Raw genomic sequence first — 14,596 nt, forward strand, 5'->3', positions numbered from 1 at the left:
ATCCCAGCATTCTGGGAGGCTGAGGGCAGAAGATCTCAAGTTCAAGAAGTTCAAGTCCAGCCTGGACAATTTAGCTACTTAGGGAGACCCTGTCTCAAAAAAGGCTAAGGATAGAGTTCAGTGCAAAGGCTCTGGGTTCAATCCCCTTAACACAAAAATAAAACAAACAAATGCTTTAAAATACTTGCTAAACAATTAGGGAGGAAGAAAAGCAAATGGATGAAAACACAAGCAGACAAAGAACAAAAATCCTCCCAAGTGTGGCCTAGCAGGAGATTCTGCATGGTCTTACAACTCAAACCCTCTATGCGCTACCCACAGGATCCTCCTCCCTCCAGCATAGGCTTCAGAACTACTCTTTCCCTTCACCATCTGGTTCTCTACCTACAGGGAACCTAACCGCTGAGTCACCTCAGCTTGCCTACTGGCAGGGCAGTCCTTTCAAAGAAAAGATGATTTTGGTGGACTGGAAGGACTTTGATTAGCTGAGACAGTTTCCACTGGACCAGCAAACAACTCTAAGAGGTGGGCCCATCTCTGCTGGTTCTCCTCTGTGCTGACACAGTTGCCATTAATACATAGCCACTGCGTGAATCCCTAGATTCCCGGTCCAGTGCAGGCACTGCATTGACAAGGAAATGGTTATGAGCAATGAAGAGGCTGATAAGTGGAGACTGGCTTCTCTTCCCACCCACGGAGAGGCACCTGTGATAGGAACTAGCTCAAGCATAGCAACTCTGGCGCCTGGTTCACAATGAACCAAGGCCTTTTAATATCTTGCATGCCTCACTAGCAGAATGTTTCTTGCGTAAGAACACTGACTGTGCTCACATTCTCACCCTCATATTCCCAATGAGCATCTTCCTTGCCACTTCCTGCATGCAATACGCCAGCCTGGACTACCTGGGTTCGGGCTGATGAACTGAGACAGACTAGGTAAGCTGCTAATGAGGAGAGACAACATCCAGCTACTGAGACCAAGACAGCTGTCAGAAAGAGGTTCTCAGAAGAGGTAGGACTGTCGCTGCAGGAAGCAGGGAAAGGAGTCTAGGAAGAGAATTTGGAATGTGCTGAGGCTCAAAGGCCTTCCTGATTCTGCTTTCCAGGAATATCCTGGAAAAATCAGGATGGGTAGAGAACCTGCAGGCCAGCTCGGAGGTGAAAATGCCTGGGGTACACAGGGGCTGTCAACCTTCCACTGTCCTTTGCCTTGCATCTGATCACCTTGTAACTACCCCTCAGGGCTGCAGCTCGCACTGTCCCTGACCACTCACCGCACATATACTAAGAGCCACTGTAGTGCAGTAATAAGGACAGACTTGGCTTTAGCTCAGGATTCCACGACATAGCGCCAAATACCTTGACGGTTTCCTGATGATAGGAATGTTACATTCATAATGAGTCCCTGTGATCACACCTACCTTTACACTAATGAAGGCAACAGTAGAGCTAGTCCCCAGAAAGACTGAGAGATTAGAGGATTGGCACTTTTCAGCTCTACCCAGTGAACACCAGGAAGGCTGGAGCTTATGCTAGAAGAACTCTCGGATAAGAACTGAGAAGCTTCTGGGCTGCTGAACAGGTGGATATGCTGGGAGGATGTGTCACCCTGGAGAGCATTTGGAAGCCCAGCTTCCTGAAAACTTTGTCCTTCCTACACACATCTTTGTTTGGCTGTGCTAGAGTTGTATCCCCGTAATAAACTAGTATACATAAGCAAAGTGACTCCCCAAATTCCCCAAATTATAAGCCATTCAAGCAAATTTCATGCCCTAAGAAGGATCTTAGGAATACCCAATTTATAGTTGTTTGGTCTGAAGTATGGGAGCCTGGACTGAGCCCCGTAACTTGTGGAATCTGACCTTAACTCCAGTAGATAGTGTCAGAAATGAGCAGAATGGTAAGTCACACAATTAGTGTCAGAGAATGGGTTAAGTGTGGGAGGAACCCACATGTGTGGGCATGGAAGAGCTCTAAGAGAGCATGTAGAGAAAGTGTATTTCCAGAACAATTCAGTGCGGACTTGTCACAAGTAGGCACTCTCCACTGAAAGTTGCAGGAACTCCCCCCACCCGCATCACTTCCGCCAGAGGTTGGAGGCTCTAGGGAAGTGTTCTGCTCCCACTCCTGATCTGAGCCCAGGACACAGGACAGCAGCATGGAGCAGGTCTTATCTCCACTGCAGAAGAGGCAGAAGGTTGCTGGTGGCTCTAAGAGGAGAGACAGCACTGCTTCTATCGGGAGGCAGATTTGAGTGGACAATGTCATTGCTTTTCTTTTCTGGATCAGTCTTTCCACCTGTGCTCTCCCTATCTTGGGGCCATTTGAGAGCTATAAAAGCAATAGCTCTGTGGCATGTCACTTTGGTGTTGATAACAATGGTGATTTTTTTTTTCATGGAAATAACTCAGTAAAACCAAGAGGTGATAAATTTGAAAACTTGAAGTTCAGTGCTCGTTAGAAGGAAGCAAGTGTCCAGAAAATGGTACAGCTTATTTTCACTTTGGAATACTAATTAGTTCCCAATTATTTCACAGGAAATGATCCTATTTTGTTGATAACTGTCAGAATAGAAAAGTCTTCAAATACTCTATAGTTAATGAATAGGAACATATTTTACAAAGGTACTGATGGATTAACAACAAAAAAGGTTTACCATTTTTGCAGTATGAATTTGAGATATTCAAATCACAAATGCCATTGCATAATGGAAATCAAATTGTCTGCAAATAATTGATTTTCCGAACTGCTGTGTGTAAGGGAAAAGAATCTCTTGGGAAATTAGGACCACAACATGGAATAAATACGCCTGATTCTTTGCTCTGAGCAAGGAGAGAGGGCACACACTTGGAATTCAGCGAATTCTAGTAGCATTTAAACATCATGTCATATAGTCACTTTGCACAGTACACCGAAGCTTCTCTATGATCAACACCACTTAATAGTTGAGATTAGATGTTTTTAACAGTTTGCCTATGGAGGCTTTGATGATGTGACTGTTCTGATAAGGTACAAATTATTAATTGGAGTCCTTACTTCTTGGGATGGGTAATTTTTATCATTTAGGAAACTTTATTATTCAGCCTAGAATGTTATCTATGAAATTGTTCATATATCCTTTCCTCTGACTAAAGCAGAGCAAAGGAAAGATATTTAAGCTTCTATTACATACTTGAGTATGCCTCTGCTATAACTGCTCATTAATATTCAGAGAAAACCAAAACACACACAAACATGCACACCCTTTTGAGGGAAATCGGTACGATTTTGAGGTACAGATTCATTTTTGTTCTCTTTAGAAATCAATCTACCTACCTACCTACTTGCCTAACTACTTACCTACCCACCTACCTTTCTATAAGTGCAATAAACCTTTCTGGAATAGTAGAATTTCATATATTCCATGGGAATGTGTGGTTACTCTGTGCATACTGATGAGTCTGTAGAAACGGAATCCAAATTCAAGTTGTGATCAACTTGTGATCAGGAACCAAGCCAAGTTTGGCTTAGCCTTACTGAGGATATCTGTCATATGGCGATGGAATTGTGGGTCATTAGGGAGGTAGCTCCTAAGCAATAAATTTAGCTCTTTTGTACTTTTCCTAATTAAATTGTATCATAGTTTTACTGAGGCTGACCAGAAAATTATTTGGAGAATCCATCGATGATTGGAGCTAATTAATAATGGAATGTAGCTTAAAGCTACAAGACTCTCGGACTTCTGCTATGAAAAGTCAACCTATAAATCACAGGGGTTCATAGCCAACTACCCACAGATAACATCTCTAAACTGGTAATGACCTCAAGGCACAGGACATGACATTGTGACCAGAAAAGACAAGGGATTTCTCTGAACTCCCAGTCTGAATAATTATTCAGAGCAGTGATAGATCTGTATCCTCAAGTCAGGAAGTTTATCTTATTGGACACAAGGCTTTGCTTAGACTGAGCGGCTTCTGAAATCAACCGGAGGCAAGTTTGCATGCTTACAAAGTTGGTCCCAAGCTGTAGTTCATGAAATGCATAAAAGGAGACTGACTCACCACGACATCAGTCCTCATTTTTCCAAAAGTCTTGATCAAGTGGGCATAGTGGTAATCTTCCATTTGTCGTAAAATAGCTGTCATGCAAGCCACAAAGTTCCCCTGCAAATGCACCAAAGATAGCATTAGATGGGAGAGAGGAATCCTTGTGGAGAAAAGTGGATATAAACTGTGGGTCTGGCACTTACACTACCAAGAAGAGGTGATGGGGCCTGGGCTCGGAGCCCCAGGTTCTGCCATACCTTGCTCAAGGCTGAGCAGCATAAGACACTGCTCACTTTCAACCCCAGGTGTTTGAGTTTTTTTCTTTTTTTGGTGGTGATGGTGGGGGGTAGAAATCTATATTTCTTTCCCTTTAGATGCATTAAAGAATTATGGATACAAGGCTGTCTAGACTACAAAAATAAGCTCTAATATTTAGTTAAGTACAACAAAACTAAAGACAGGATTGAAATCACAGCCACTCATGTTTTGTGCTCACTTAGAAAGTTGTTCCCTTATTATCAGGCAAACTGTGTACACGGCCCCTCCTCTTGGGCCATGGCAAAGAGAAGTCTTTTATTTCTCAAAATCTGCCTGTGTCCCCCATGACCAATTTAGAGGCAATCACCACCGACTCCACAATGAGTTATCGTCCAATTCTCTTCCTGAAGAAGAATGGAGGCAGGGGTGAGGCTCCTCGGAATGTCAGGTGAGAGATGGGAATTTCTTATACCAGACAGAGCTGACTGGAAAGGAAAAGGAAGAAGGTACGGGGAAAAAAAACCCCACAAACTAATCAAGATGTGGAGAAAGTAAGGAGCCAAAGCAGGCAAGCACACAGTTGTGGCCAGTATGTGTGTGTGTGGCTGTGGGTGTGCATGTGTCTGTGTGCCCTGAAGAGTATTTGTTTTGGTGACTGTCGTCTCATCATTAACTGCAATTTCTCACTTCCAAGGCTGGTATTCTAGAGCCCTTCTTCCTATTAAATATATACCCCTAAGTTAATGACATTTTAAGAAACATAGGACATATATTTTCTCCTATTAAGCCAGTACAACTCTGGTAGAATTACAGGATGAGACGTAGTGTGAGACACATCACTATTTTTTCCCCCAGTAAATGAGCTCCCAAATTGCATTCTTTTACTAACTCTACTTTTTGCAGCAATATATTTGAATGCCTGAATGTCTTTTGTATTAATTTGGAATATACACTCTACAGTGAAATGGTAAAATCCAGTATTTTCTTCAATCCATTTTGCATGTGTAGTACACATACATGCTTCCAAGTGAGTCCTCAAAGGGTATATTACACAGATTGAACATACAATAATGATAATATGGTATTTTCCATTTTCCCAGACATGTATATTTTTTGTGAATGATGGTAATTGCTGAGATTTAGATTCTAAGTTGGTGATGTTCGGGCAAAGAGCTAAACACTGATTGGTTTGCATGGGAGGAGTGATTAGTAAAATGGTAAAATGTCTACTTATAAGCATAAACCTTTGAAATACATCAATATTTGGCATCCCTCCAGACTCAAGAGCAGCTGCCTTTGTATCTCATCTTCTCCTCATGAGATTCCATTCTTGGACAATCACCTGAATAACATTACAAACTGATCAGGCACTGAGCTAAGGCTGTGAGAATCAAAACCTCTTTCAACCACAGAAAATATTCTTCTCCCATACAACAGAGGTTTCACCTTTTAAGTAATTTGGAAAGCTGAGTGTGAAACCAGCACTTCAAGACTAAAAGGCAGGTACTTAGTGGCTGACATAATTTCTTTCCCTCCTATCCAGATGTCTATTTTAATTCTTTCTCTGAGAAGTTTGAGAAGACTGCGATGACTAACACAAGCTGCACCTTCCCTTTTTCCCATCTTGCAGTCATCAGAGAAAGTTGGAAGGGGATACAAGAGAAAGGCGCATCTAACACTAGGCCCTGAATTCTTGCCTGATGCAGCTGATCTCTTCTCTGTGAGATGAGGAGCATTTCCAAAACTTGACAAGTCAAAGCAGTTAAACAATGAAGACTTACACATTAGAATCATTGAAATCATCAAGTCAGCTACTTATAATCCAGAAGCAATATAGCACTGTGCTTAACTTGAAACATCAAATTGAAAACAGAAAATAAAGACTCCTGAGGGATCTCGAGAATGCTGAGGGCATAAGCACCAAGTAACACAGATGCGAAAAGCTCTGGCATCCAGGGTCAGGCCAGGTACGTGAACAGGTAACATGGATTTAGAGAACAGATTGCCATGCACTACTGAAAAATTCATGCGAGGCAAAGAGTAGAGAAACTGAAAAATGAAAATAAAAATGAAAAAAAAAAAAGAAAACACAGGACTATCCACAGTGTTAAGTCCAGGGAATAAGTAAATGACCAGCTGAGAAGTCGTCTTGCTAGACAAGAATGTCACTGAGAAAGCAGTGAAATGGCCCCTTATTTAACAACAATGAGGACTAATTAGAGCAGGCCAAGCAAGGGCAAAGGACAGGCCATCACTATGAGTTAAGAGGACTGCTGCCAGGCAAAGCACGTGTCCTCTTTACTTAACCTAAGGAAATGGGCCAAAAGAAATTTGTACTTTTCTTTATTTTCTTAGAAGAAGCCAGTCTTGCTATTTCAGCTTTTTTCCAAGTTGGACCTTGGGACTCCACTAAGAAAAAGGTGAATGGGCCTGCTGAAATTCAGAGAAATCCTCCCCATTCTCTTCCTGTCCTTTGAGATTGGAGTATCATACTTGGGGAACTGGAAGTTTTATGGGGGAAGTACTAAACCATGAAGACAGCAGAACCCTGCACTATGTGGTAGTGGGTTTATAAGGGTGGACACAGTAGGATTTATAGATGTCATATTTTCAACCAGTCATTCACTAGGAACAAAAATGGGAGAGAACTGTAAAAAATTAATTCTGCAGGCTCAGAAGAAAATTACTACAGTCTATGTTTTAATTGATTCATTTTAAATGCATTTGGGAATCACATGAAACTTTTATTTTTAAACATTGGGTAGGCTGACAGGTAGGCTGGTGGCAAGCCATTTTGCAAAGTTCGTCTCAGAACTTGAGCCTGGGGACTGGGCTTCAACCCCAAACTCTGAACAAAAATAATTTAAAAAAATAAGGCTCATTTCTATGACTTCAAAGCAATGCAAATCAGGGGCAGAAAAGAGGATACTTTTGCGGAAAATTTCAAAACCAGGGACACTGAATACCTAATAAACAACAACAAAAACAAAAAATGTGAACCTCATTAGTAGTCAAAGCAGAAAATGATATATCATTATTTGCCTGCCAATATAGCAAATAACTATTTAAGTGATGATAATGTTAGAAAGGGTACAGGGAATGAGGACTCTTCTACGCTGTTGGTGAGAACATAAATTGCTATAACCTTTTTAGAAGTGATTTGGTGATAGGTTTGAAAAGTCTTAGGGAAAAAAAAAACAACTCATCTCCTCGGTAATTCTACTTCTAACAACCCACCTAAAAAAGTAATTCAAAATAGGAAATTTTATGTCTCAAAATGTCTACTGCATCACTGAAAATATGTAAGCATCCAAAGCAAGAAATATGTAAGGAATATGGTATTTTGGAGGATTGCAAGATAAAATACAGGAATGTCCACTTCAATTTTTCACCTCAGGTAAACAAGAAAAAATAAGTATGTCCCAAACAGTGCAGTGGAAATATTGCATGGGATATACATATACTACCAAAATATTTGTAGTTTGCTTGTAGTTCAAAGTGAACTGAGAGTACTATAGTTTTATTTGTTAAAGGAAGCAATCCTACCATAGTGTTATGATGAAATAGTGTACAAATATCAAACATTAACCAAGAAATATGACACGTTATAATAACATGCAAAAGCACTTGAAGAAAAAAATGGAGAAAATTATGCATGAGCATTTCAGTCATATAAAGCATAAATAGCATAGGAACAAATAAACAAAAACAAAATGACTAGGGGGGATTAAAAAACAGTCCAGATTATAATAAGAGGTGAAAGAAAATGGCTAGATTACTTTTACAAGCAGAAAACATATAAATGCTTTAAAAACCAGTCCTGCAAAACAAAAGACCTCATCTCTAGGGAGGTTCCAACTTTCCCTGCCCTTCGGCCATTCATTTCCTATTCTTTTATCCTTAAAAATCTTTCAGGGCCCATCATCATGCAGACGTGGATCTTGCCTTACATCACTCCTTGAGACCTCATCTGAACCCCCATCCCATGAGCCCCTTTTCAAACTTCTCTCAGTACCCCAGCTTTTAAATCTGACTGAGTCCCAGCATACCAGAAGGGTGGAAAGTTGGAAGGAAACACAGGCAGAACAGAAAACAGATAAAAAGAAGAACAGACAGAACTGATCACAGGTAGAACAGAATATAGAACTGCAGGTAGGTAGATGAGAGGAAGAACTGGGAACAGGTGAAAGGGGTCCCTGGTGGTGCAGCAAGGAACAGGTTGTGTCAGGCAAGTTTGGTGTAATATACTGCTTCAGGACACAAAAAGAACAGGTTAAAAAAAAGACAGACTGGAGAACAGAAACAAGAAGAGACACAGCTTTCAAACAGTGTCTTTGTCAGCTATGGATGCTGTCTAAGGATGAATGCACAGAACACAGGGGAAAATTCAAGAGTTTTAATTCCTAGTCTTGAAGAATCCTGAAGGTGTAAGCAAAATGGACTTAGTCACAAAACTGGAAATTAAGGTATGAAAATGCCTGGTAATCGCATCAACCAGATACATGTTGATACTCTCAATCCCAGTTCCTGCATGCCAAGCAGTGTGTGTGTCTGTCACATACGACACATGGCAAAGGTGGAAATGTTAATAGTTGCCTAGGTTGAAAAAATATACAGAATCCTTGGGCAGACCTGCGAACCACAAAAGCTATGGCAGCAACAGACAACCAGGAGCAATGAGTGGGGAAGACAGGCACTGACATAGAATAAAAGGACAATAATAACTAGCTGATTCACAGCTGGGCCTTGGTAAAATTTTAACTGTGTTCTCTATCACCAAGACAAGCGTACCTTGAAGGGAATTCTCACTTAGATGTTTAAATTTCAAATATACTAATGAAAATAAATCTACTTCATAATCATCACTTAAAATTAAAGAAAAAGTAATTGTCCAGTGACATTTTTAATGTGTTACTAAACAACTCTAGAGAAAAACTGAGATGAGGGTGGGAAGTTGCGTATGTACCTTAGTGAATTCTGAATGACTGTCTTTTTTGGCGGGAGGTATTCAAGCCAAAGAATCAATACTGTAAACCAGCATAATGAGAATAAAATGTAAGAAAAGGTAATGTAACTGAGAGTCGATCTTGCATTTAAAAGTAAAGTAACATGAAATAAAGTGATATGGATAAGTTCTTGGTACTGGTAAGTTAAAAGGCCTGTGGAACACAAAGGCTTTCTGTTTCCTAAATGAAAATCTATTGGTAAATGTGTATATACTTTATTTTTTATGAGGAGATTTAGAAGGCAAAAACAAAAATTCCAAAAACCACTAAGTCTCAAAATGTTATAAATTAGGCTCCCCAAATTCCTCCAAAGTCAGCCAAAATATAGTAAGTGGAACTCTCATATAACAAATTAATAAGAATTTCAAACTATAAATTCATCATTGATTCCTCACATCAAAATGACAATAAAGAATTAAAAAAACCAACAACAAACCACATCAATTCACCAAGACTGGGGAACTGAGAGGAAATGCAAGTAAAAACAAGAGAATTCTAGAAAATGAAATACTTCATAAGTGTCAGACTTGCATAATGATTATAGTTAGTATTATCATTAAATCAAAGAAGTCTTAAATGGGAAAATATCCCATGTTCATGAAGTAGAAAAGTTAATATTGTTAAGACTACACCATTCTAGATCGATCTATAGATTAGAGAAAATCACTACCAAAATTGCAGCTGATTTCTTAGCATAAACTCATAAGCCAGTCACAAAAAACCACCTACTATATGCAGTTCTAAGTAATGTCCAGAATAGGTAAAGACAGAAAGCAAGTTAACTGCCTGGAACTAGAGATGTGGAGAGAAATAAAGAGTAATTGAGAGCAGGAACAGGTTTTCCTTAGGGGTGACAAAAACATTCTAACACTGACTGTGGTAAAACAACTACGTGAATGTGCTAAAAACAATGAAATGGTATATTTTATATATCAAAAACTGTTGAGATGTAAAAAATAAAATTGGTTAATTAAATGCTACATTTTCATTTTACTAAAAATGCACGCATATCCAGCCACTGACAGCCAGATTGACAAAGATACAATGTTGTGAGGAATTAGAGGACCAGGAATAAAACACTATGGAGGTGGGAGGGTTTGCCACTGTGAATTGGCAATTGAGAATGGAGAAGAAAGCACAGGGAATAGCTGCTTGTAAGGCAAGTTGAACTATTTGGCTTTCTAAAGCATATGATGTGTTACTCAGATTTAAAGCAGAAATGATATACTTGGAAAACTGCTTTCAAATTCTCTAATCTCATTAAGATTGTTGTTCCTTTATTTTACATTTGTTTAAATAAAAATACAGTATCTCCTCTTTTTGTTTTAATTCCTTCACTTAGTTGTTTTTAAATCATGTGGAATTTCTTCAAAGCTAACTCAAAACCCTGCTAGGATTGAGTGAAGGAAGGAATGTCTATAGCCATCAAAAATACAGAAAGAACAAAGCTATGAAAAGAAGACAGAGAAGATATTGTGCCCTGCTACACACATTAAAATTCTCAAGTTATTACTGTGCCTTACTAAGGAGCTTCGTATTTTTAATTAAATATTTGATTAAGCATAAGATACAATAAAAAGGCTTAATTGGGTGCTAACAATAAGACTGAAATTCATTTTAAAAAGGGAAAAATGAGTGTTTTCTCACATGACTTGAACTTTCCCAGATATACAGGCCACAGTAATAGGGATTGTAATTTCATTCCCGTGATGTCTTCATTCAAGACCTCATGGTTAATTTTCAGTCATTTACTTCTTACAATTGTGTGATTTCCTTATTTTATAAAGAACTATAGTGTAAGGAATGTTTGGAAAAAGAAACTACGCAAAACTGAAAATAGTACAATTAATAAACTATTTTAATGTCATTAGTTGTTTTTAACTAGTACCAACAAAATTAAACATGTATTAAATCTAAATTGATTGTTTGGCTGAATTCATAGAGAACTAATATCTAATATGATTCCAAATCTTATAAGGAACAAAATCTTATTTAAAAAGCAAAGTCAATTTCAATTTTACAATGGGAGTAACTGTAGGAAGACATTTATAAGACATATACCAAAAGAGAGTACTTGGATATTAAGATATCCATAATGATTATTTGCTGCTTATTCAACGTAATAAGTTAAGCATTTTATTCACATTCATAATACAGGATAAAAATATAAAAATTGTACTAAATGGTACAATGAGTTAGATATATGTTATATATAACTTCTTAATGTAATTCTTTTGATGGTAACATAAGAGAGTAAAGCAAAACAATTTATGATTTATTTTTATAAACCCAATAAGTCAAGTTACATTAGAGCCTCAGACAGCGTAAGATTTCCAAATCTTATCGTATGACATTTATCGGTAAACTCAATGTAACAGAAACAAGAGTCATTTCATCTTAATAAACTCCTACTATTGAAGAGAGGATCAATAAGCCTACTTGCTTTTATAATGGACTTTCATATATAAAAGGACACTACTGCCATCATACTTACATTTAAGGTAAAATTCTTAGGGGAAATGCAATGTATATGTCATAAAAGGATATTGTCTTTAAATTGAATTTCACATTGCCTGGATGATGTAGTAAGGAGAGATAATGTCACGTACCAAGTGTTGTTAAAATGAATCAATGAATCACAGGGAGGATATATATTTTGAAATATGAGACTGTTATATAAACAACCACAGACAATCTTCTATGAGGTATTTTTTACAAGTGTTTTATTTACACATACTATATCAACAGGTAGGATAGGGTTATATGCTCAAATACTACACATCACAATACATCACCAACAGCTTTTTTGCTTAAAACTGTGTATAATGCCAAGGTGAACATGGCAATAATTGCATTGACCTTTGTTTTCAAAATAACCTCCTTGATGGAACATGACTCAGTTTTCAGGAAACCAAGAAACAATGTGCCTGTCTAGCAGATGTGTAAAAGAAAGCATTAACAGCAGACACAGTTCCCACAGGTGCCGCACGCCCATCTTGTTTTTCCTCAGCACAGCTCTCACAAAACGGAACGTTCCTCAGAATCCTGATACAAGGTATCATAAGAAATAGAAAGGACAAGGTAAAAAGGTGAGATTTAAATAGGACAGAGCAGGATCGAGTGTATGCTGTTGAAAGCACTGGCTTCCTGGGGATCAGCCTATATATGAATGAAAAAAGAATCACACTTAGATAATTACAAAGGTATCTAGGTCCATGACTGTCTTCAAGACTAGCAGGGCTATGACAGGAAAAAGGAGAAGACTTAAGGCTTACCTGGCCATGTGCAGGGTAGCTGGAACAATATGAGTGTAAAATGAATAACGAGAGCAAATAAATATAACACACTGGATGAGGGGAAACATGCAAACAAACTCTGAGTCTGTATAGATACACATGCAAGATATGGGTGGAGCTGAGAAGTAAAACTGAAAACCTTCCCTATTGAATCTGCGAGCTAAGAAACACAGAGGATGGAGATAATTAGAAATTTAAGTTTCCACACCTAGAGGAATGTGGATCCAGGCAATGATCCTCAAAGGAAGATCATTAAGTGAAAGTTCTATGGGAACCAAGACATTTAGTCCATTTGAAAGTATCACCCCAAGATTCTTCCTAACTGCAGCCATGGCCTCCTGATGAGATGGAATGCCAACTACACATTATTGCTTTGGTAGTATTTTTAGACAAAAATGTTCAATCACGAGGAAAGGAACAGACACAGTGGAAAATATCAATGGTCTGAATTCCTTAAAAACAAACTCAATGGGAAATTTTCATAAGAGTAAATACCACATCATATTAGAGAATAACTATTGCTTTTCATAAGTATCAATATCATTGTGAATTAATATAGCAGAATTCCTCTTGAGAGATATGTAAAACCTTTAGGGATGGTTTTCCAGGGTGTCAAGTCATCAATTTTTGGTCCAGAGGTTTTCTTTCTAACATAGTACAATATGAACAGGCTGTGAGTCTATGCAGGCTTTACTGGAATATTTTTTAACATTTCTGTCCATGAAAAATTTTTAAAAACTTGGGAAAACAATGTCTACCCCCAGTCTAGTGAGAAAACAGACATGACAACAATTAATTAAGATACAGTCTTACAAATATTATAAAGAGGAGTGACTACAGATTGCCAAAGGAATATGAGAGAAAGGATTTTCCAATCCAAAGAAGTAGTACTGAATATAATTACAGAACTATGAGCAATAATTTGGATATCTTTACTCACACTTGAGCAGAGGGCTACAGTGAAAACATTTAAATAGGAATATTCACATACTAACATGTTTGAGAGGCCAAAGATAATTAAGCGGACTAGTTTTTTCCATATAAAGTCTCATATGCATATTTTTAAAGTAAAAATGGTTAATAGAATTGGGCCATTCACTACATGGGTATATTCTGATCTTAACAAAGACTCTACAAATGGTTAAGAGTACAAATGTCTCTTTTCATTACCAACTATGGATTTCCAATGTTACTCTTGCTTCTTTCATCCTCAAAAAATGTTTTGCTCTATGTTAAAAATTATGTAAGCACATATTAGAACATTAGTCTAAAAGTGAAGACTAAAAACCTCAGGGCACAGTTGGAATCAACTCTTGACCAAGAATGGCTGTGCAACCTTACTAAGTTTCAGTTCCTTCACCTATAAAACTGAAATACTGATCCAAAATTTGAGATTCTTGAGAAGTTTAAATTGGGTAATATTTAAGGATGGTAGCATGGTATCTGGCTGCAGAAGTGAATATGGGCTACAATAATGGTGGTGGTAGTGGTGGTGATGGTGGTAAAATATAAAAAAGTTACTAAAACTTTGTTTACAATGTCGAGTAAGACCATAAAAAGTAGAAAAGTACACTATGCTCATAGCTTAGAAGACTTAGTATCCTTAAGATGCCAATAGATCTAATTTCAAAATGGTAGCAGGGACCTATGCAAAAATTAACAATCTGATTCTAAAGTATATATGGAAAAAAATACTCAAGGCAACTTTGAACAAATTCAAAGGTCACACACTGCTTGATTTTAAAATTATAAAACTTCAGATAGCAAGAAAGTATGGCAGTGGAAAGAACAGACACATAGATTAAAACATGGACCATGTACAAATGGTTAACTGGCGTTCAACAAAGGTGCTACAAAAAATCAATGTTGAATTATAGTCTTGCCGATAAATGAGGTGACACAGAAATGCAAGGGAAGGACAAAAGTAGAGAGAGGGAGGGAGGGTTGATTCACACAGTATACCAGTAATGCAAGCTGTTTGTATCATAGAAAGCGCTAAAGGATTCAC

The 14,596-nt window shown here is 38.0% G+C and overlaps 1 protein-coding gene across 1 annotated transcript in view; it reads right to left on the reverse strand.

Annotated features, from left to right (window-relative positions):
* Dock1 (dedicator of cytokinesis 1) overlaps positions 1-14,596 on the reverse strand; it is a 523,445-nt gene that overhangs the window by 204,099 nt on the left and 304,750 nt on the right. The window contains exon 30 of the mRNA XM_033761232.1: positions 4,044-4,145. Within this exon, the coding sequence (XP_033617123.1) occupies positions 4,044-4,145 (102 nt within the window). The remainder of the gene's footprint in view (positions 1-4,043; positions 4,146-14,596) is intronic.

This window comes from Fukomys damarensis, unplaced genomic scaffold, assembly GCF_012274545.1.
Source record: "Fukomys damarensis isolate Sample0158 unplaced genomic scaffold, DMR_v1.0_HiC HiC_scaffold_8, whole genome shotgun sequence".
NCBI classification, from domain to species: Eukaryota; Metazoa; Chordata; class Mammalia; order Rodentia; family Bathyergidae; genus Fukomys; species Fukomys damarensis.